Source organism: Amaranthus tricolor, chromosome 9 (genome assembly GCF_026212465.1).
Source record: "Amaranthus tricolor cultivar Red isolate AtriRed21 chromosome 9, ASM2621246v1, whole genome shotgun sequence".
NCBI classification, from domain to species: domain Eukaryota; kingdom Viridiplantae; phylum Streptophyta; class Magnoliopsida; order Caryophyllales; family Amaranthaceae; genus Amaranthus; species Amaranthus tricolor.
In genome coordinates this window covers 19,201,952-19,223,383 of record NC_080055.1, presented here as the reverse complement: position 1 = coordinate 19,223,383, position 21,432 = coordinate 19,201,952, and the positions used below count along the sequence as shown (strand labels likewise).

General features: G+C 31.8%; 2 protein-coding genes across 2 annotated transcripts; one reads left to right on the top strand and one right to left on the bottom strand.

Annotated features, from left to right (window-relative positions):
• Positions 1 to 5,495: 5,495 nt before the first annotated feature.
• On the bottom strand, positions 5,496 to 6,236 carry LOC130823344 (uncharacterized). Its single transcript, XM_057687963.1, has 3 exons — positions 6,223 to 6,236; positions 6,090 to 6,177; positions 5,496 to 5,741 (listed from the first exon to the last, which is right to left on the bottom strand). The coding sequence occupies exons 1-3, from the start codon at positions 6,234 to 6,236 to the stop codon at positions 5,496 to 5,498; spliced, it is 348 nt and encodes a 115-aa protein (XP_057543946.1).
• A 3,600-nt stretch (positions 6,237 to 9,836) lies between these two features.
• LOC130824592 (polyol transporter 5-like) lies at positions 9,837 to 20,246 on the top strand. The gene is made up of 3 exons (XM_057689657.1): positions 9,837 to 10,485; positions 17,477 to 18,097; positions 18,910 to 20,246. Exons 1-3 carry the CDS (start codon positions 10,350 to 10,352, stop codon positions 19,641 to 19,643), a joined length of 1,491 nt encoding a protein of 496 aa, XP_057545640.1. The 5' UTR covers positions 9,837 to 10,349; the 3' UTR covers positions 19,644 to 20,246.
• The last annotated feature ends 1,186 nt before the right edge of the window (positions 20,247 to 21,432 follow it).

Genomic DNA, 21,432 nt, shown 5'->3' with positions numbered 1-21,432 from the left:
GGTGACCATGCAGAAATTCATTTTTAACATCCAATTGATGAGTGGTCCAAGATTTTGCTAGGGCAATGCTAAGAACAACCCGAATACAGGTCGGTTTGACAACTGGACTAAAAGTCTCATTACAATCAATACCATCTCGCTGAGACTTACCATCTCCCACCAAACAAACTTTATATCGCTCAAAAAACCCATCAAAATGTGTCTAGTGTCGAAAAATCCATAAAGAACGAATAATATTGACATTAGACGAATGATGAACAATCTCCCAAGTATCATTCTCAATTAAAGCATCATATTTTTCTTGCATAGCACGTTTTCAATTTGGTTCACATAGGGCACTAAGAGAATTTTGGAAACTGGAGAATAGGAAGAAGAAATGAAAGGAAAAGCTTGAGAAAAATATTTGGATTTAAGAATCTGGGGTTTGGGAGGTGGTGTGGCGAAGTGGGGGACGTTGGTAAAATTGGGGACTCTGATGGAGAGTTGTGATAGGGGCGTAAAGTAGCCCAACGGAGATGCAAGGAGGATTCGGTGATTCGGGAGATATAGGCCCTGGCTCGTGAGGAGCAGGCTTGAGAGGAGCGGCTGACACGGAGAGGGTGACGCTGAAGGAAGAGAAGTGTGATGGATAGCTTGGATGAGTGCAAGATGCATGTTTTCATCAAGAAAGTCATAAGTAGTGGATGGAGAGGAGTAAAGTTTTGTGAATGGAAACACTGACTCATCAAACATTACATGGCGAGACAAAATAATTTTGTGGGAGGAAGAATCATAACATTTATAGCCTCAGTGAGAAGAAGGATAAGCCAAAAACACACATGGTGTGAAACGAGGTTGTAATTTAAGAGTTTTAGAAGAGGAGATGAGGGAATAACACAAACAAACAAAAGTGCGCAAGTGGGTATAAGTGGGGGCTTTTCGATAGATAATATGAGTCGGGGTGAGATTTCCCAAGAGTTTTGAGAACAAAATGTTGAGGAGATATGTAGTAGTTTCCAAGGCGTGAGGCCAAAGAGAAGGAGGAATACATGCATGGCAGAGAAGAGTGCGAATGACATTATTAATAGAGCAAATCTTGCGTTCGGATTTGCCCATGATACAGGATTGACAAATAGAAGAGGGAGCTGTATAAATAGATACAAGAAAAAGCTAAGTATGACGAGTAAAATAATTACAAACTACACAATATATTTAAGGAATAGTAACATAATAAAATCTAAATATTTTATTCTATCAAATACTGAAGTATCTTACTCTATCAAGTGTGACAAAAGAACCATTAAGCATTTTTCCGTTGATTTCCATCATCGATTTTTGTCTACAATAACAAATATTTTAGATTGATAATATATATATATATATATATATATATATATATATATATATATATATATATATATATATATATATATATATATATATATATATATATATATATATATATATATAAGAATAAATTGTTCTTTAAAATATAGATATTTACCATCTCTTCAACACTCAAGCGAAAGATTGAGGATCGCTTTGATATGTCCCAAGTAGGCATGGCCACGGTCCGGGTTGGTCCGGTTCCGTTCCGGTTCCATCCGGTTCCGATTCCACCCGATTCCGGTTCCATTTGGAACCTGTCGCGAACGGTTCCGGTTCCGGGCGGTTCCAAAAGGTTCCTTGGCGGTTCATGAGGCAGTTCCGGCGGTTCCAACTCACGGGACGGGCAGGTCGGACCATCGGTTCCATTTTTATTTTTTCTTTAAATATTTATATAATAAAAAAATACTATAATATTGCGGACGTACCTTTGATGATTACTTGATTATTAGCGAAATTCATTGCATGTCAAGTTGTCATTGTTATTGAAATATTTACTAAAAAGAATGAAAAAAATAAATTAATAACAAACGAATCAATGATAATGTCGATAAAGATGATTAATAAAAAAAAGGGAGAAAATGGACTTGAACCTAGTACCCAAAGGAATACTAAGCTGTCTACGTATCCCGAAGGAATCAAAGCCCACGTAGTTCTTTGTCATACCTTTTATTTATAGTTGTTGAATGTTGATTTATCGTTGTCGGATTGATCCTATTCGTCTTCGTCATCATCATGTGGTTGGTTAGATGCTTCCGCTGACTCTCCTCCTGACGATGATGCAAATGTATCCATCATCATCCATGGATCATCATCGTCGTCTTGATCATCATCATTCCTTAGTCCTTGTGTTCGAATCTCCACTTGATCCCAATCTTTCTTGCAAACACATATTTGAATACTCTGTGGAGCAAGACGAGATCTCTTTTCGTCCAAAACTCTTCTACCTGCACTAAAAGCAGACTCCGACGCAATTGTTGACGCGGGAATTGCAAGGATATCCTTTGCAATTCTCGATAAAATGGGAAATTTTACAGATTTTTCTTTCCACCACTCTAAAATATTATAGCTACCTTGTTCTATTTCAAAGTGGTGTTTAAGATAACTATCTAGTTCTAAATATGAGGTCGAGGAAGAAGATGATCCTACAAAACTATCATCTTGACTCATTATATTAGCTATTACCGAATTATAGTAAGAGGGACGTGCCGAAACGCTAACACGCCTAGACGTATCGCGTTTTGGGTTATATACACTAGCGTAATAATCATAGAGTTCTGCTAAATATTTTTTACATGTTCATACATAATTATGTACATCAGTAGGCGGGCGATCTAACGATTGGTAGTAAAATCCTATTACTTTAGTAAAATATGCCTTCCATTTTTCCATCATATCTGCAAGAATCGGCTTCAAATATGGGTTAGTATCATCATGCGTATATTTAAGGAGATGATAAAAAATAGTAATACACTCACTTATTACTAAGTGAACGTTCGGTTCATAAACATATGAAAAAAATCTTAGTCGCGTGGTCATACGCTTGTAATATGTTATGTACACCTATAGCTAATTCCCAAGTGTCATCAGCTATGTAACTATCTGTACACTCACTATATAGTTGTGTTATAACTGGACGATAAGCAATCGCCTTTCTTAATAAATCGTTGGTTGAGCCCCAACGTGTAGGAGTATCTAATGACCAATACACTTTTTTAAGTTGATATTGGTCACATAATTGTTTATAACGTCTCTTTATCCTTCCAATCCTAAGCCACTTCACTATATCCCTAATTGGTTCTAATAAATCGCTTAATTGTTTTATGCCAGCTTGGCAAGATAAGTTAACTATATGCGCACAACAACGTATGTGTAATAAGCTACCCCCAAGGATAAAACTAAATGCAGGTTTGTTATACAAAAGTTCTAGACATTTAATGTTCGCGGTTGCATTATCAGTTGAACAACAAAATATCTTATCTAATAAGTTCCATTCTCTACATATCTCTACTAATCTATATTTTATGTTTTCACCGGTATGTCTTTCTGGCATTGTCTCAAAAGCAATTATTCTTTTTTGAATAATCCAATTTTGATCTATCCAATGTGCTGTTACACACATATAAGATTCTAAATGTGGGGGAGCAGACCAAATGTCAGTTGTTATGCTAACCCTACCATTAAAAGATTTAAACATTTCAACTAATTCATAGCGCATTGATTCATATAATTTAATTGTGCGTCTTTTAAGAGTGCTCCTAGGGATTGCTCTATATTGTGGTTGCATAGTTTTTCTAGCGTAACGCTCGTATGCCCTACTTTCACCGTGGTTAAAAGGCAATTCATCACAAATTACATACCTAGAAAATTCATCAATCATATCATTACGATTATATCTAAAAGGCATACCTGTGCTGGGAATGTCCCACTGTGTCTGTCGGCTTCCAGTTCCACTTGTGGTCCCGCTGCCGCTTGCTGCATGAGTTTCTTTTGTGATTCCATGTTTCTTTGCCAAATGTTTGTTAAAAGATCCCGTACCACCACCTAACACGTATTCACAAAACACAATAAATAAATTTTAATAAAATATGAATATATAATGTATGTATAAAAAACTTAAAAAGTATTTACCTCTGTCGAAATTGTATGAAATTAAGGGCTTTACTCCTTGACTTTCACAAATTTGACAAGTGCATAAGAAAATATCTGGATTCTCGGTTGGTTCTTTTGTGAAATACGACCACACATGTGAAACAGCTCTACCACTAGGAGGTGGCATTGCCGGAAAAGGTTGTCTTACTGGTTCATCTTCATCTAAATAAATAATTTAAAATTTGTAAAACTATAATTAAATAAATAAATAATTTAAAATTTAATTAATTTGAAGAATAAAATTATAAAACTAACCGATAGTATGGAAATTGAGTCGTTTACCACGAGCTTGTCTTTGTTGTTGTTGTTCTCCTTGTTCTTCATGTAATCTTGTTGATGACTGTCGAGATATATGTATCTTAATAGGGGTCGTTGGTTCCTCTTCTTGTTCTTCTTCTTCATCAATTTGTATTTCTCTTTCCACTTCTTCTGCATAATTATGTAATTCTGGGTCGTACCCTTCTGGATAATTTGGTTCATAATTATAATTACTAATAATTACTAATGGAATGTGTTATTGATACCGACGGAGTAGAAGTGGCCTTTCTTTTGGAGGAGCTGGAACCTCCCAATGATTTTGCCACTTTAGTAACTTTTTTTGAGGCTTTTTTCAAAAATGAAGACATGATTGATAATATTGAAATAATAATAGAATTAAGAAATAAATAAATAATTAATAGACTAATTATGTAATTAACTAAATTAAGAAATAATTAAAAGACTAATTATGTAATTAAGAGAATATTTGCGTAATTAAAGAATTAAGTAGAGAGAGTAAGTAGAGAGATTAGAAGAAGAGATGAGTTGTGAATGAAAATGATTGAAAGTGATGAGTATTTATAGGGGAAAATGCAACGGCTACATAACGGCTAGTTTTCGCAGTTCCGGTTCCATGGAACCGTTGGACCGGTTCCGGTTCCAAACCGCGGTTTTTTAGGTCCGGTTCATGATTTATTTTTCCGGCGGTTTCACGGTTCCGCGGTTCGGGGCGGTTCGGAACCTGTCGCAAACGGTTCCGGTTCCAAGCGGTTCGGGACCGGTTCAGTTCCGGGTAACCCGCCCCGTGGCCATGCCTAGTCCCAAGTGCCTCTGCGGATAGATCCCTCTTGCGAAGTTTTTTTCCCTATCTGATTTAATCGTTCTAACTTAAGGGTATCAGTATACCCATTCCAATCCAAATAGTCCGCATTAAGGAATTTGCTACCCTGCTCAACTTCACATTAAAGAATTTACAAAACATTTGTTATAAAGGCTTTTTACACATTGCTACTATGCGGGGGTTGCAATTATACTGTTTTTGTACATACATCGTTCAAAATTTATAAATTTATTTTGAATATGTTTCAAATATGTTACAACCTTAAAATTTAGCACTTTTATAAATTACAGTCTTAATGTTTATTTTTTGCGAATTACAATTACTAAAGTATCAAAGACAATAACTTTTAAGCCAAATCACAAAATTCCCTTATCAATTTTCAAAGTTCATCTATAATTATGGCGAAAATGAAATGATTTAGTGTAGATCCGTGATATAAACCTAGAAAATAATCTTTTAGCCCAATTTGTACATAGATGCTTGTCGTGACTCCATTATACATGTCCTGTATTGCCTCAAGGCTATCCCAAATGATCTTATGTAGTACGCTATCACAAGCTTTCTCTAGATCATTAAAGACCAAACGCAAATCATTTTTCCTCTCTCTATACTTCTCCATCAACCTCTTAAAACATGAGTAGTCTGAGTAGCAGATCACCCTAGCATGAAACCCAGTTGGTTTTCTCTGATCATCACTATCACTTGTCTAATTTTTTTCTCTGTTACTCGTTTTTACAATTTTATTGTAAGGCAGAAAAGTTTGATTTCTCTATAATTTATACATATTTCCACATTACCTATTTTTTTATTAATATCACTAAGTTTAGAACTCCGAAACAAGTAATCAAATACCGATATATTTCATCAAAATTTATCACATTTTATGTGAACTAAAATTTACAACGTCCCTTCTCATTTATAGCCACAATAAGAGTACAAATGTACAATTGATAAACCTTTACTTTGTTAATACCTCTCCAAAATAAGTAATCATATCAAGAGCACTAAAGATTTGGAATCCTAGTAAAAAGGTGCAAAATACAAACACTAAAGTTGAAGCACTAGTCCCATGAGCAAACAAGATAAAGTCCATCTAAATCACTTACCTTTGTGTCTCCATCGCAGTTATCCGGACCCCTAAACCTTGGTGCACTCAACACAACCCTACTCTATTTGACACCCTTCCTCACAAAAAGCCACAAAAAATAACACCAATTTGTGTCTAGAATTAATTTGACTTTTAATTCAATACATTTTAAAAATCTATTTCAAAGCTTATTGAAGCAATTAAGTGAGTCAAACTTAAAAAAAATATTTTTTTTTTATAAAATATAAATAATAGTAAAAAATTACTTTTGTAAAAAACTGTCTTTTAGTGATGTGTATATTAAAAATTAACAACTAGTTAAGTACCACTAAATATGTCTACAAGCACATACTGACATATCTTCCAAAAGAATTGAAGTAGAGTACAAAACTTGGAGCTAATATCAAATTCTATGTTTTGAAAAGTAGATATTAAATGTACGACCAGTAACGAAAAAAAGTCCTTTAAATACAAATAAATTTTTCTAAGTGTTTCAAACCTTTATTTGGTATGATCATCACAAACTTCGACAAATCACATGATCTTATTCTTAAAATAGCAAATGTATTTTTTTATTTGTGAATCCTTTATTTGATATTTTACCGTAAGACGCTCCACTTCAATATTTTGGGCATTAAGTTAGAGATGTTTATTTGGCTTTTTGATTGATTTCAGATTAGGTGTTTTGAGTCGGCTTAAGATAAGGTTTTGTGTCGATATTGATTTTTACATTATGTTAAATTCATTTTAAAGTCAGGTCAAATCGGATTCAGTTATAAGGTTGAGTAAATATCGGATCATCAAATTTGTTTTTAATACCTCTACATTAAGCGAATGTTCAAAATATTTATATGTAAAGAAATGAACGTGAATCCTATTATTTTTAATTATAACTGACAAAATTCATTTACTCAATATATATAAATAACTAAGAGATAAAGTACAATTAATTTACAAAACTTATTAGCTTGACAAATATACATACAAATATACTCCTATTATTATCAAACGACAAAGAATAAACTGAAGAAAATAAAATTATCTTGATATAACTAAAATTAAGATAAATTATCATCATTATCAACTTTATATCCCGTCTGTAAACTGGGTCTAGGTGAGGGAAAATGACAGACACATCATCCCGTCCTCCCTTCAAAGAGAGGATTGGAGTAATGCAGTCAATTTTACCTCTAAAAAGGAAAGAGCTCTACATAAAGAGGAGTTGGAGTAACATGATTGCCTTAAAGAGTAAAGCTACCTGCAGAAAAACACCATATGTAGAAAACCAATTCTGAAACAATATTAATAAATACGATGAAAAGACAAAATGAACAGGTAATAAGCAGCAACTAGAAATTACGGCAAGAATGACAACTAATGAAACTATTAATATTTTGGAATATGAATCTGTCATCTTTTCCTATTCCTTACCCTAGTCAGGTCCTCGAAGAGATGCAACACACTCAAGTAATTCTTTGCTCCACCCACGTTTTCTTGGGTGTTTCTCAACTTCTCTAACCCTCCACTATTATACTTTCTATCCTTCTGACGGGAGAGGGATTGTCTTTCTTATCACATGTCCAAACCATCTTAGCCCGTTTTCACGCATCTTATTAGATAATAGTGCAATGCCAAGCGTCTCTCTCTCTAAACTCCTAGTTTTTGATTTTATTCATCCTTTTATTGTCATACATCCACCTCAACTATTGTCATACATCCACCTCAATATTTGCATCTCCACTACTTTAATTTTTTGTTCATAAATTTTTTTAACGGGCCAAGAACATGTCACATAAATTCCATTGAGATCGCCTTTATGATAATTTGTGTTTAAATTTCATAATGGGCTTGTTTTGTAAATAGATTATTGTATTTATTTTTTAGGGTGGCTTTTAGCTTATAATTTGTAACTTGGTCAAACAACCAATATACTTATTTGGTAAATGACTTGATGGATCACTTTTTATTTAACTTTTTCGTCAAACTCCAACAGCTAAAACCGGTAGCTGTTCTAGCAATGAATATACTAATATGAATATAACTAAAGTAATATGACTGGTACGACAAATAATATATTGTAATATTATAATTAATAATATACTAATACTAAACTATATTACGACTAATAGCATACTAATAAAACACTAATACGAAAGATAATATACTACTAATTAATATGTCTAATATGATACTAATACGACCAATATTATACTAATACAACTCATGGTTTAGTAATATTACGATTATTAATAGACTAACAATATTCTAATATGACTAATAATATACTAATAATACAGTAATAAGACTAGTTCTATTTATCGACTAATAAATAGTGGGAAAATAGTCTAAATTTTATACTAATTTCTGTCCAACTTGTTAGTCTAAAATTCAGAAATTCCGACTAATTTTCATATTGTTAGATCTCAGACAGAAATTTTGACTGATTTCCTACTAAAATGAAATATCGACTACCTTTATTTTAACTGTTTAAAATGGTTGAAAATTAGTCGATATAGGTCTTTACCGATTATATTTTGACTTTTCTGAATAGCCAGTAGAGAGAATTTTTATAGTCAATGTTTTTCTACTGACTTAAATAGCTAGCTTCAACTGCCAATATATAGTCAAATATGCCAAATTAAATGGTAAACAACCAACTGACAATAGTTGATGGCTGAACAAACCTTATTTAGAAACAATTTATAAAACCATAAAATTGAGCCCTAAACATCCTTCATATATAGTACTATGCACATGACTAGACTCCACTAAAGCTATTAAAAAGTTAAAACCAAAGGGAGAAGCACTCTCATTCACCAAATATCACAAAGTTTAATTTGAGTTTAGATGGCTATTTATAGTGTTTGTATGTGTAGTAACTAAATATACATGTATATGATGAATTATTATAATGAACAAATAAATAAAGACATAAGATTTAGTTAAGGTGGTTCAGGTTTATCAAATTTAGGATATATTTATTGTTTTTGACTTAAAGGACAATTAAAAAACTTGAAAGAATAACGATGGAGGTTTAGTGTAGAAAGAAAAGAGTTAATGAGGTAGTTAATCTAATCAATAAGAAGCTCTATTAAGGGAGTTAATCTAATTAATAAGAAGTTCTAAGCAAATGAGATTTCGGCACACCTATAACTTAGGATATTAAGGTGTATATAAAAGGGAAGATAGGGCATAAGGAGGCCACGACACAAAAATCACGAAATAGCACCATAAAAGGTTGCTATTGTTGTTGTCTACTCGTCCGAGCGCCTAAGGCTGATCATTTGAGCGGCTACAGCAGTGGTCCAAGTTGTTTCTCAACCTAAGTCAAGAGTCCCTTTGGTTCTCTACTTAATTAATAATCATTGAACCCATGTCTTTAGTTCAGTGCCCAAGGTTTGCATCAACCAATAGTACCAAGAGAGTGTGTACCATATGATTCTCCCTCATCCAATCCCAAAGAAGTACTTTGGCCCTCTTCTAACCTACACTAAGATACTTATTTAATTCTTTTAATCTTATCCTAATACTTAGTGAATCAAATCGCTCATAATCATAATAAAAAAACAATAAAATTAAAAAAAAATACATACAATTTGCTATATTATCAGCTACTTGATTTCCTGCTCCAAAACAAATGAAATTAATTGCATAATTCCGAAATTATTAGAAAAGAGAACCAAAAAATACGAGTTCTTGAATTGATTGGAATATACAAGAGGTGGGATCATGTAGAAAAAAAGGCAATTATTTGTTTGTTATGTATATATATATATATATATGCAATTGCCAGTCCATCACTTTGTATCATCCCACCCCAATAACTTAAAAAAAAAAATACAAATAAGAAAATAAAATTGTGCTTCATGCTGTTGAGATGCTAATTGCTGTTCCTATAATTATTACCAGAAAATAACACTATTATCCTCCTCACACACAATTTCTCCCTTTTCCTTAATTTTTTTAATTTAATTTTTCTCTTTCTTTAATTATTAGTAATATTACTTACAAGTTACAAGTATCATTCCAACTTTGTTCTTCTTATTCTGTCCTTAAAAATAAGGCATGTTCATTTAACATGCACTTTGCTTATCCAACCTAACTTAAAAGAGAGAGAGAGAGAGAGAGATTTTATAGTAAAAGAAGATGGAGGAAATCATTGAAAATGGAGAAGAACAAAAAAGAGGAAATCAATTAGCAGCAAAATCAAGGGTTAAGATGAACAAATATGCTCTTGCTTGTGCTCTATTAGCTTCTACAAACTCAATTTTACTTGGTTATGGTATGTTCTTTTCAACATACTTATGTGTCTCATTTTTATGTTTGTCATAGTAGAGAGATTCTTTACTTACATTGAATGTTCTTCCATCTCAATATCATAACTCGGGTCGAAGCCATGATTTTGAATTAGGAAGTCAGATAGTCGATATACTAGTAAATTATATACTATATAAAAACTTGTTAAATTATAAAAATTTTAAAATTATATTCACCGAAATGAACTTGAGTCATAAAAAATACTACCTCCTATTCAGCTGAATTGTCCCATTTTTTTTTGGCACTATTCACTTATCACTCTTAATTTGTATTTTACTCTTAATCTATAAGTTAAAACATAGTCATATGGGATCTTGTTTGATTCGTCTCAATACAAGGATTATTAATATCAACTTTTTATAATTTTTAATTAAGCATAATTTGAGATATTAAGAGTTAAAATGTTGCCTCGACAAGTGTGAAAAAACAAATGGGACAATTGAGCTGAATAGGAGGGAGTAATATTTAACGAATGAACTTGAAACTTTCCTTCAATTATCTATTTTGAAAAAACCAAGTATTTTTAACTTTATTATTCGCCCATTAAGTCTAAAAAGTACTACTAAAATTAAGTTAGCAGAAATATAAACACACACTAAAAAAGATAAAGATAAAAAAAATAAAGAATAGACATTATAATATAAATTTATTAGTTTATTAAAAAATAATTGTTTACATTAGTATTTGAATTCTTAATTTTGGTTTACAAATGTGTAACTCCAACCATTGAGCTACAATAATTTATGCTATATTTTAGCATCTTTAAATTTTATATTACTCTTTTATTAAGTGAGGAGCCAAAACTAAAATTACAAAGAATTGCATTTGTACAAGAGAAGTTGGGCCTCTCCACCTATATAGCTTCGCCCCCGGTCATGACTACATTCTTTCCTAATATCCTAAAATTCGATTTTTATTACCTTAATATCATTAAATAGCATATTATTAGAAATAGTAACATATTTCCTAATAAAAGTGTTGTATTTGTTCAAACATAGTAGTAATTTTAGCAAGACCCTTCTCCCTTTCATTTTGCACATGTTTAAAAAAATATAAAATATAATTAAAAGAAAATTGAATTAAAAAAATAAGTAAATGATATAAATAAGTGGTAAAATAAAGAGATAATATAAATTTAAAAATGAGATTAAAAAATAAGAAAAAGATCATTATCAATACAAAAGTAAAGCAGAAAATCAGTGACACAAACTATAATAAAAAGTGTTTCAAATTAATGGGCTAGCGAAGGAGTATATGTGTTCTAAATATTAATTGATTTAGGAGATATTTGTGTGTGCCCATTATTAAGTAATTTATTATTCAACATTATATTATATCTTTTATACTCCTATTAAGCAATCTTTAATATAGTCAAATATTGTGGTTGGGCTAATTAAATAGGAATAGATGTATTTACTTGTATTAATGTTGTATATGCTCATAGCTACTTGATTTCAGGAGTAGTCGTTCTCTATGAATGAGAGCCTTAACTTTATATATCTTATTTTTCTGATTAATTAATTCATTATACCATTATTTACCTCATACGGCCGTAGATATAGAATTCCAAGGGTCGGGATAGAATTTAAACAATTTTTTTTTTCGGATTTATGTTAGAAAATCATTAGCGATAAGGAAAAGAGCAAATTAGTTATTATTATAGGTAGGAGTTTTTTAAAAACGGATATCAGATAGTGAAAATCATGATTAGGTTTCAGTCCGAAAAAATCAGATATCCAGCTTAATCCGAAGCGTATATCGAATATCCGGTTTTAAATTCTTATTTTTTGGTTATGGTTGGATTTTCTTAAGTCTAATTAGATTAATAAATAATAAATTAATTATGCAACTTTGTTTTTTGAGGAGAATTAATTATGCTACTTAGTTATAGCTAAGAATCATATATGTTAAACAATTCAATAACATAAACAAAATATTTTACAAAAACCAGGTATCCGAATTTCGCTAATATTCAGATTGACATTTTTAAACACTCCTAATTATAAGCGGTAAGAATTAAACTATTTATTATAAGGCTAACTCAAGATCTTGTGGTTTGTTATTGTAGTTCTTGAGCGGATAATATTTTGTTGGTCAAGTTGAAGAATGAGGTAGTTTTCATGAAGTGCAACAATTAGTTGAGGTCTCATTTTACGGAAGTTTGTTTGTTTGTTTGTATTGTACAAGTATATGACTGACATAGATAGTGAATTTCCAGTAACGTTTTTGTCATAATAACTCATTAAGTTACGTATAGTTAGAGCGTTAAACAATCCTCTTTTTTAGGTTTATCGAACCGATATTATACAAACTGAAGTTGCGCTCGAACCGATTTACGACTAAAAATTGTAAAATCGTACCCAAACTACGACCGATTTTTATAACTGATATATAACCGTTAACCGAGATTACCTGAACCTAATAGTGACTGACCCGAGTCATACCCGATCCAAATCATGCTCAAAACCGAACTTGATCCGAATGAATTTTTAATCGAAATGCTGTAAACTTGAACCAATTTTTAACATAAAGGTATGATCGAGTCATATTCAATCATCTTATTAGTTAATCTAATAAAGTAATAGAAATTTTAATAAATTAAATTTTATACATACATGGTTTCATATATTTAGAGTTAATAATCAATGGTCAATGTTTATTTAACTACTTTTAATCAAATTAGATGAAAAATGATAAAACTTTAATTTTAATTTAAAGTCAAACAAGTAAAAGTAACAAAGTAATAATCACCAACTGATTTGCATTTTAACTAGTTTGCCTTAACTAAGGGGAATCTTTTCATCAATTAACAAATATTTAACAACTTAATCTGATATTGACTCGATCTATAGTAATTATTAATTCGTAGCCGAATGCTACTGGAAAATAATACCCCAACATGATCTGTAACCGGTAAAACTGAACCAATTATTAACCGATGACAGTCTGAGACCGATTGACTACTCGACACGAACTTCAACTAACACCAAACCAACGCTAACCCGATAGCTCAAATAACTGATCTTCAACCGAACTGTGACTAACCGACCTGACCCGAGTGTGACCCGCCGTAACATACATCTGAAAAATAACCGATCCGAAATATAACTGAACTAAATGACACTCGTCCGAAATCGACCCGACCACCCGAATGAACACCTTCACATATAGTAATAAACAAAATTTGGCAACTACCTATAAAGAGAATTATCTCAATTTAATACTTATGTCATTCCTTTGATATAAACAAATTTAATACATCATTAAATATAAACAAATTTTCATTTGAGACCTTCTTTTGTAAAGACAGCTCTCAAAAGTCCAGTCCAAATCTAATTTATTTTAGTTAAAAAAAACTGACGCGTGTGTATGAACTGAAATGTGAAAAGCCACATAATATATTTAGGGTTATAACAACATTTATTTGGGCTTATAACATAATATATTTGAAGTTATACCAACACATATTTAAGGGCTAAAACATAATTTATTTGGAGTTATAATATAATATATGTGAAGTTATAACAATAAATATATATATATATATATATATATATATATATATATATATATATATATATATATATATATATATATATATATATATATATATATATATATATATATATATATATATATTTGAGGTTATAACATAATATATTTGGGGTTATGGCATAATATATTTAATTGAGTATATAATAGTCTGTGTTTGAAGGTACAATATTGTTATAACACCAAATATATGAAGTATGTTATAACCCCAAATATATTATGTGACTATTCACATTTCATTTCATACGCACAAGTCAGTTTTATTAACATTAATTAAATTTGGGCTTGGCTTTTGAGAGCCGACTTTACAAAAGACGATCTCTCAAGAGATTACTTGTTGAATATATGGGAAGATCCCAACTATTACTATTCATTAGGAAACGGGGAATTGTAAAAAATAAATTAATTTTTGTTTAGTTGATTAAATATAAATTTAATTATTGTTAATTTTTAAATAAATTTACCTATTTAATATAATTGCTAAAATAAACTTAATTATTGCATATTTTAAACTTTTGTCTTATAAAGAAACATTGAAGAACATTATAAACATAAGTCGATTTATTTTTAACAAATATACCAAATAGATGGATTCATTTAAAAATAAATAATACTCGCTCCAATTCACCATTAATGTCTCATTTACTTTATGCACTCTATCCAATGCATTTATTCAATCTTTAATATCTCTAATTGTGCATTATTAAAAATTATGGAAAGTTGATATGAATAATCTTTGCATTGAGACGAATCAAACAAGATCTTACATGACTATATTTTAACTTATAGATTAATAATAAAATACAAATTAAGAGTAAGAGATGAATAGTGTCCAAAAATCAAATGACACGTTAGTGCTAAATTGGAGGGAGTAAGAGAGAGTATTTTCAACGGATCGTACAAATATTGATTTATTCTTAACAAATTCAAACATTATAAAACAATGGGATTCTTCTGGTTGCCTTTCCCTATCCAAAGAAAACATTACCTCTAATTGGTTTGATGGTTGATAGTGCTAAATAAGTAGTGAGAAAAAACTTGTATGATCAATTATAAAAAATGTATCATGTTATTCTTATGATTATGAAATTTCGATAAAAAAAATTGTTAACAATTTTTTATTACTCCCTCTGGTTTTAAAAAAAAGTTGTCTATAAGAAATATTCTTAGAAAAATAAAAGCTTTTAAATGCTGAATTATTATATTATTAAATAAAGTGGAGAACAAACATTAAAAATTTGAATTAGTTGATAAAATATAGGCACCTCAACTATTAAAAAATTATTTTTATAAAGTTAACGTAATCATGTGCGAATCACAAGTAATATAAAAATGTTAAAATAAAGTTATTGCAAGATATGTAGAGACTATAAGCATAACTAAAATAATAAAAATGAGTATGCACAAGGTTAATTTTGTCCAAAATTTATGATAGAATAAGATTCATCATCAGCATCATACCCAGTGTATCTCGTTCATAGAAAAACTATGACAGGGTCTAGAGAAGAAAGGAAAACGACAACTCATACTCATAAGGATGAGTGAGGTCAAAGAGTCTTTTGACTCAAGATAGATATTCAAAGAGAGTGAAAATCTACAGCTACCCAAAAGCCTACAACTTACAAACACATGATAGAAAAAGATTTATTTTTATAAGAATAACAAATAGAACAATTCAAAATAAAAAATGGAAGAAGTACTATCTAATACCATATCTTTGTATGATAATGTGGTGAAATTAAATTTATGAAGAAATAAAATTATTGAATTAAAACAAAGATAACCATTAACATGACATTTCCTAATTCCTACCAAAATCAATTTTCCATTACCATCAAAAGTGATAGGAGTCTTGGAAACATGTGCAATGTAAGTAGTCGGTCAAAGTGCCTAATTTTAATGGAATTCGACAATTAATGTATTATTTGGTCCCTTTGATTTTACATCAAAGAAGAAAATAGTGTTATTTAAGAAAAAAATATTGACTATTGGAAATTAATGAAGATATATAATGAATTGTTTGGATTAAATTAAAATATAGTTTAATTATGGATGAGATTAAAAGAGATTGATGTGTCATTGTCCAAAATAAAAATGATGCAAAATGAGTAGGATGGACTAAAAAGACAATTAATACAAAATGAGTGGGACGGAGGGACTATATGTATAGGTTTAATAGATGTCCTTATCATAATAAACGATAAATTATACGGAACTAACGTGATTGCTAATTTTATGTGTTATATGTTATACAATTCAATAACAATAGATTTTAATCAAATGACCTAGGTTATGGCCTAGACGTGCCCGCCCTAGTTTATTCTCCATGTCGAGTAAATTTGCATTAAAATCATTTACATCAAACCAACGATGGTGTATAGTTGGTTTCATAAGGTGCACAGTACTAATATCCACCCAAACCTGAAGCAAGTAATTAAATCTTAGTTGAAAAATGTCTAATTTTCTTCCAACATGACCATGATCTTCCAACCTGTCACCTCTTTGAAAACCATATCTCCATTCAATATCTAGTCCTTGTATATGACTGGCATCACAACTTGACTCTTGAGCAACTGCTCCCTGCCCCCACCCCCATCCCCTACATAATACACTTATTTAAAGTCCATTTTAGTCCATCCTTAAGGTCATTTGCTACTATTTATTTGTTTAGACTTGTATGTAACCTGTTGGACTGGTGTCACGTGATTCGCTAATCTACTCACGAATAGCAGATCACAAAACACGAATTATGGTTGGTTTTAGGCTATTTTTGGACAAATTTGAGTGAATTGCGAATTTAAAAAGCGAATTAGTTAGCGTGTTATGTTAAACTGTGTTGGATACGAGTAGACATATGAATAACATTTGACAATAACAACGTTTCGCAAGGGTACATGTCTTACATATTGTGTGGTGTCGGAGCATCTAACCCTCTTGTTGGGTGAGCAACTGAGCAGTGGTGGAGCCAAGACCCTTTGGGGAGGAGTACTAATTCAAGAGAACATCAAATAGAATTAAAAATTGTCTAAGAGAGTGTTTATAAATTGTCCATTATTACTCACATGTGAGTTGTCTCACATCAGAGAAAGAAAAGAGGATATACCACAGTACTACTACCAAATTGTTTCAGTAGTGAACCACCTTTGATTTTGTATGCGGGCTTATCTTTTTTTTCTCTTTGTTTGGGTTGCACGCGCCCATTTCTAAATTCTAACCGAGTGTAAGAAAATCTTGAATAACTAAATACAATCTAAAAAAACATTGAGAAACAAGTATTTCTTTCTTTAGAGTTGATTACTCACAATTGCCTTAGTACTTCAAGACTTTTTTGTTACATGTTATTGAAACATAAAAGTTGAATTTATGATCAAAATACTGAATGTGAAATTTGTGCTTAATTATAGATATTGGAGTAATAAGTGGAGCAGTCCTTTACATAAGAGAAGACCTAAAAATAAGCTCAATCCAAGAAGAAATCCTAGTAGGCTCTCTCAATGTATGCTCATTATTAGGATCCCTTCTCTCCGGTAAAACATCCGACCTCATTGGACGGCGCTACACCATCGTCCTAGCCGCCACCACATTCTTCATAGGGGCGATCCTTATGGGGCTCGCCCCATCTTACCCTTACCTGATGGCAGGTCGCGTAATTGCTGGTATTGGAGTAGGCTACTCACTCATGATTGCACCACTTTACACAGCCGAGATATCACCAGCTATGACACGAGGATTCATGAGCTCGTTACCTGAGGTTTTCATCACAATAGGGATACTGCTAGGGTACATTGTTAACTATGCATTTGCGGGGATCCCTAAGAATTGGAACTGGAGGGTAATGCTGCTGTTGGCAGCAGTTCCTGCTGTGGGTATTGGGATGGGTGTTTTTGTGATGCCTGAATCGCCGCGCTGGCTTGTTATGAAAAAGAGGTTGAGTGAGGCTAAAAGGGTTTTGGTTAAAACTTCTGAAACAGAGGAAGAAGCTGAAGCTAGGCTTGGGGAGATCACTAGAGCTTGGGAACTTCATGGTATAATTCTTTTTATATTCTGCACAAATTTTGTTTTATTTTCATTTTTGCTGTTACTTTGTGTTGATGTGAATACTTGGTCGTTTTGAAAGAATTTCATGAAGGTAATATAGATTCTAATAGAGTCTATAACATGTCTTCAAACTTCAAACATAAACTTACGCTTTTGATTGAGTTGAAAGTGTATCAAAGATACATCTTGGGTCTCTTAGCATAAGTTTATGCTTCTGTTTGGAACCCCGTCATATGCTATAAACTCTTATCAAATTCTTATAACATTAATCTAGGAAAGTTCGACATAATTAGCTAAGCATAATTACTGTATCCTACTAGAATAGACGAAGGGCTTTATCAAGTTAGAATGTTAGATATAATTTTCTCCATTTCAAGGATTTTGCTACAAGATTTTTAGAGATAGAGGAAGTATACTTTTGAATCCTAGCTAGCGAAGAGGTTTTAAAATGTCAAAGAATCAACTTAACCAAAAGTTAAGCTAATGGTTGAGAACCCCTTAATATAAGAGCCATTTGGACTAGAACCGTGTATGCAGCACAAAACTTCTTCATACTTGGTGCTGAATATTCCACTTTTAATGATGGGTGGTTTCTGAGATTCGAACCCGTGACCTCTTGTTACTCTGGTTTCTGATATCATGTCAATGAACCAACTCAACCAAAAACTTAAGTTAATGATTAAGGCTCTAGGATATGTTATATACTCTAACAAGTACATCATAATGAGATGTTTTAGACAATTAATGATCAAATTAGTCAAGACTTATAATATACAAAAATGGTGCAACCAATTGACAGAATCAAGTGACTTTGCTGGGAAAAGTGTATGGAAGGAGCTATTCTGGAAACCAACACCAGCAATTCGCCGAATCTTAGTCGCTGCCATCGGAATCAACTTCTTCATGCAAGCATCAGGTAATGATGCAGTGATCTACTATCTTCCAGAAGTATTTCATGGTGCTGGAATCAAGAAAAAAAAACAGCTATTTGCCATCAATGTAATAATGGGAACAGCAAAAGCAACCTTTGTTATGATTTCAGCTCTTTTCCTGGACAAATATGGTAGAAGGCCACTTCTCTTATTAGGCTCATCTGGTATGGCTATAGCCTTATCTATATTAGGGCTTGGATCCATGTTTCTTCAGCACTCAGCCCATAAACCCAGTTGGGCTATAGTCATGTGTGTGATTGCAGTTTGCGCTGATGTGTCATTCTTCTCAATCGGGCTTGGGCCCATCACTTGGGTGTACTCATCAGAGATATTTCCATTGAGGCTCCGAGCACAAGGCACGAGTTTAGCAGTGTCTGTTAATAGATTGGTGAGTGGTGTTGTGTCCATGACATTTTTAACAATTACAAAGAAGATAACATTTGGAGGGATATTCTTTGCATTGTCTGGGATTATGGTGATTGCCACAGTATTTTTCTTCTTCTTCATGCCTGAGACTAAAGGGAAAAGCTTGGAAGATATAGGAAAATTGTTTGAGGATAAGAAAACTGTTGATGAAGGAGTAGAAATCTCTGAAATTTGAAGCCTTTTACCACTCTACTATATACAATTAAGTATTTCATTTTGTTAGTTGAGTTGATTTTTGATTGGTTTCACTTGGCTACTCCCTTGTAATTATTGTTAGTATATTAGTTAGTCATGTAAGTCCTAGTCAAGTAGTTACTTCACTATGGGCTATGGAAAACTACATGATCTGTTAGGACTCTTAGAGTGTATAACATATCATGGAGTTTCAACTGTCAACTTAAGTTTTTGGTTGAGTTGATTATTTGATATGGTATCAGAGTCAATTGGGCCTCAACCATCGACTTAAACTTTTAGTTGAGGCTCCATGATATATTATATACTCTAATGGCGATAAGTTGTAATTACTTTTCTAAGATCGAAAACGATCGATATTTGATTTAGTCAATTCAACTACAAATCAAAATCTTTGATGTACTAATAGTTTACTATTCGATTCGTTTGTTCAATTAAGTTTGGACCTTAGTAACAAATCACGTGACACTAGCATGACCTATTTATTCGCCTATGTGAACCTATTCATTCGCCTACGTGATAGCATAGTCTAAAGAACAGGGAAAATAATGCAAACAAGGAGTATAAATGGTCATATCTTTACAATATAGAGCTCCATATATTCGTAGATATACTAAAATCATATATAATTTTTTGATATTTAATTAACAATACTCTCTCCTAGTCTACTTAATAGTCCTATTTGACTTTTTATAGATTTTAAGGTAGGTTAAAATGAGATCTTAAGGGTAGGAGAGAAAGTGATATTATGGGTTTTTATTGAAATTATTAGGAGGTTAATGATTCCCTCCAATTTTAAAATACTTGTATCCTTTTACAAATGGTGAATACTTTTCACCTCCAAAAGTCTTAAATTTTTTTCATGTCACCACCAAAATTACATAGTTTGGGTTCTTAACCAAAAATACATACGCTCTACAAGTACATTAATTCATCGAAATTACATAACTAGTCCGACTAATAATTTATTGATCATGTGGATGCGGATGTTTTTCCGATCATTGACTTCAGATTTTTCACATTAACAAAAAATTAATGCATTAATATTTTCATAAATTGCCACGGAATTGAAAACAATCAAATTTTCTTTTTGAAAAAAATTCATCACAATGACATCCATTTTGTTTCAAAAAACCAAAATTAAATGTCCAGAAAAACAGAAATAACAAACTGGCGCCAATGAACAAAGATACAGCAGCCACAAAAATCAGAAAACAAAAAACAGGCGCCAAATTCAAGTACAAGCCCAAAACAAATCAGAAACCAAACAAACTGACGCCATTAATGAAAATCAGAATCCAACTTAATGAAAATGCCATTGAAACCATTTATGTCAAAATTTCGGCCAAAAATCAAATGTTGGCGCCATTATAAGAATGTGATCATTACATTCCAAGACACAATTCAGAACAACTTCAATAAATACCAACTAAACATACTTATTATTTACACACCACTTTAACATGGCTCCCTCAAAAAATCTAAGCACCTAAAAAAGAGTTCAAATAATGCAAAAACTAATGTCTTCATTAAACAAAAAAGGGAAAACCCGTGCAAGGTACAATTTATGCACTTGCAACAGTTTGAAGTGTGTAGAAAAACAATCACGAGATTAGTTGTTGACAAACAGTTAGTTGTTGATTCTGTTCAACATCTGTTCACAAAAATCAGTTCAGAGACAATGAATCAATTGGTGAAAATGATAGGGTATGCAGGGGGTATAGAAGAAGCTCAACAATTTAATGTCACTGACAACATAACCACACCAAGCC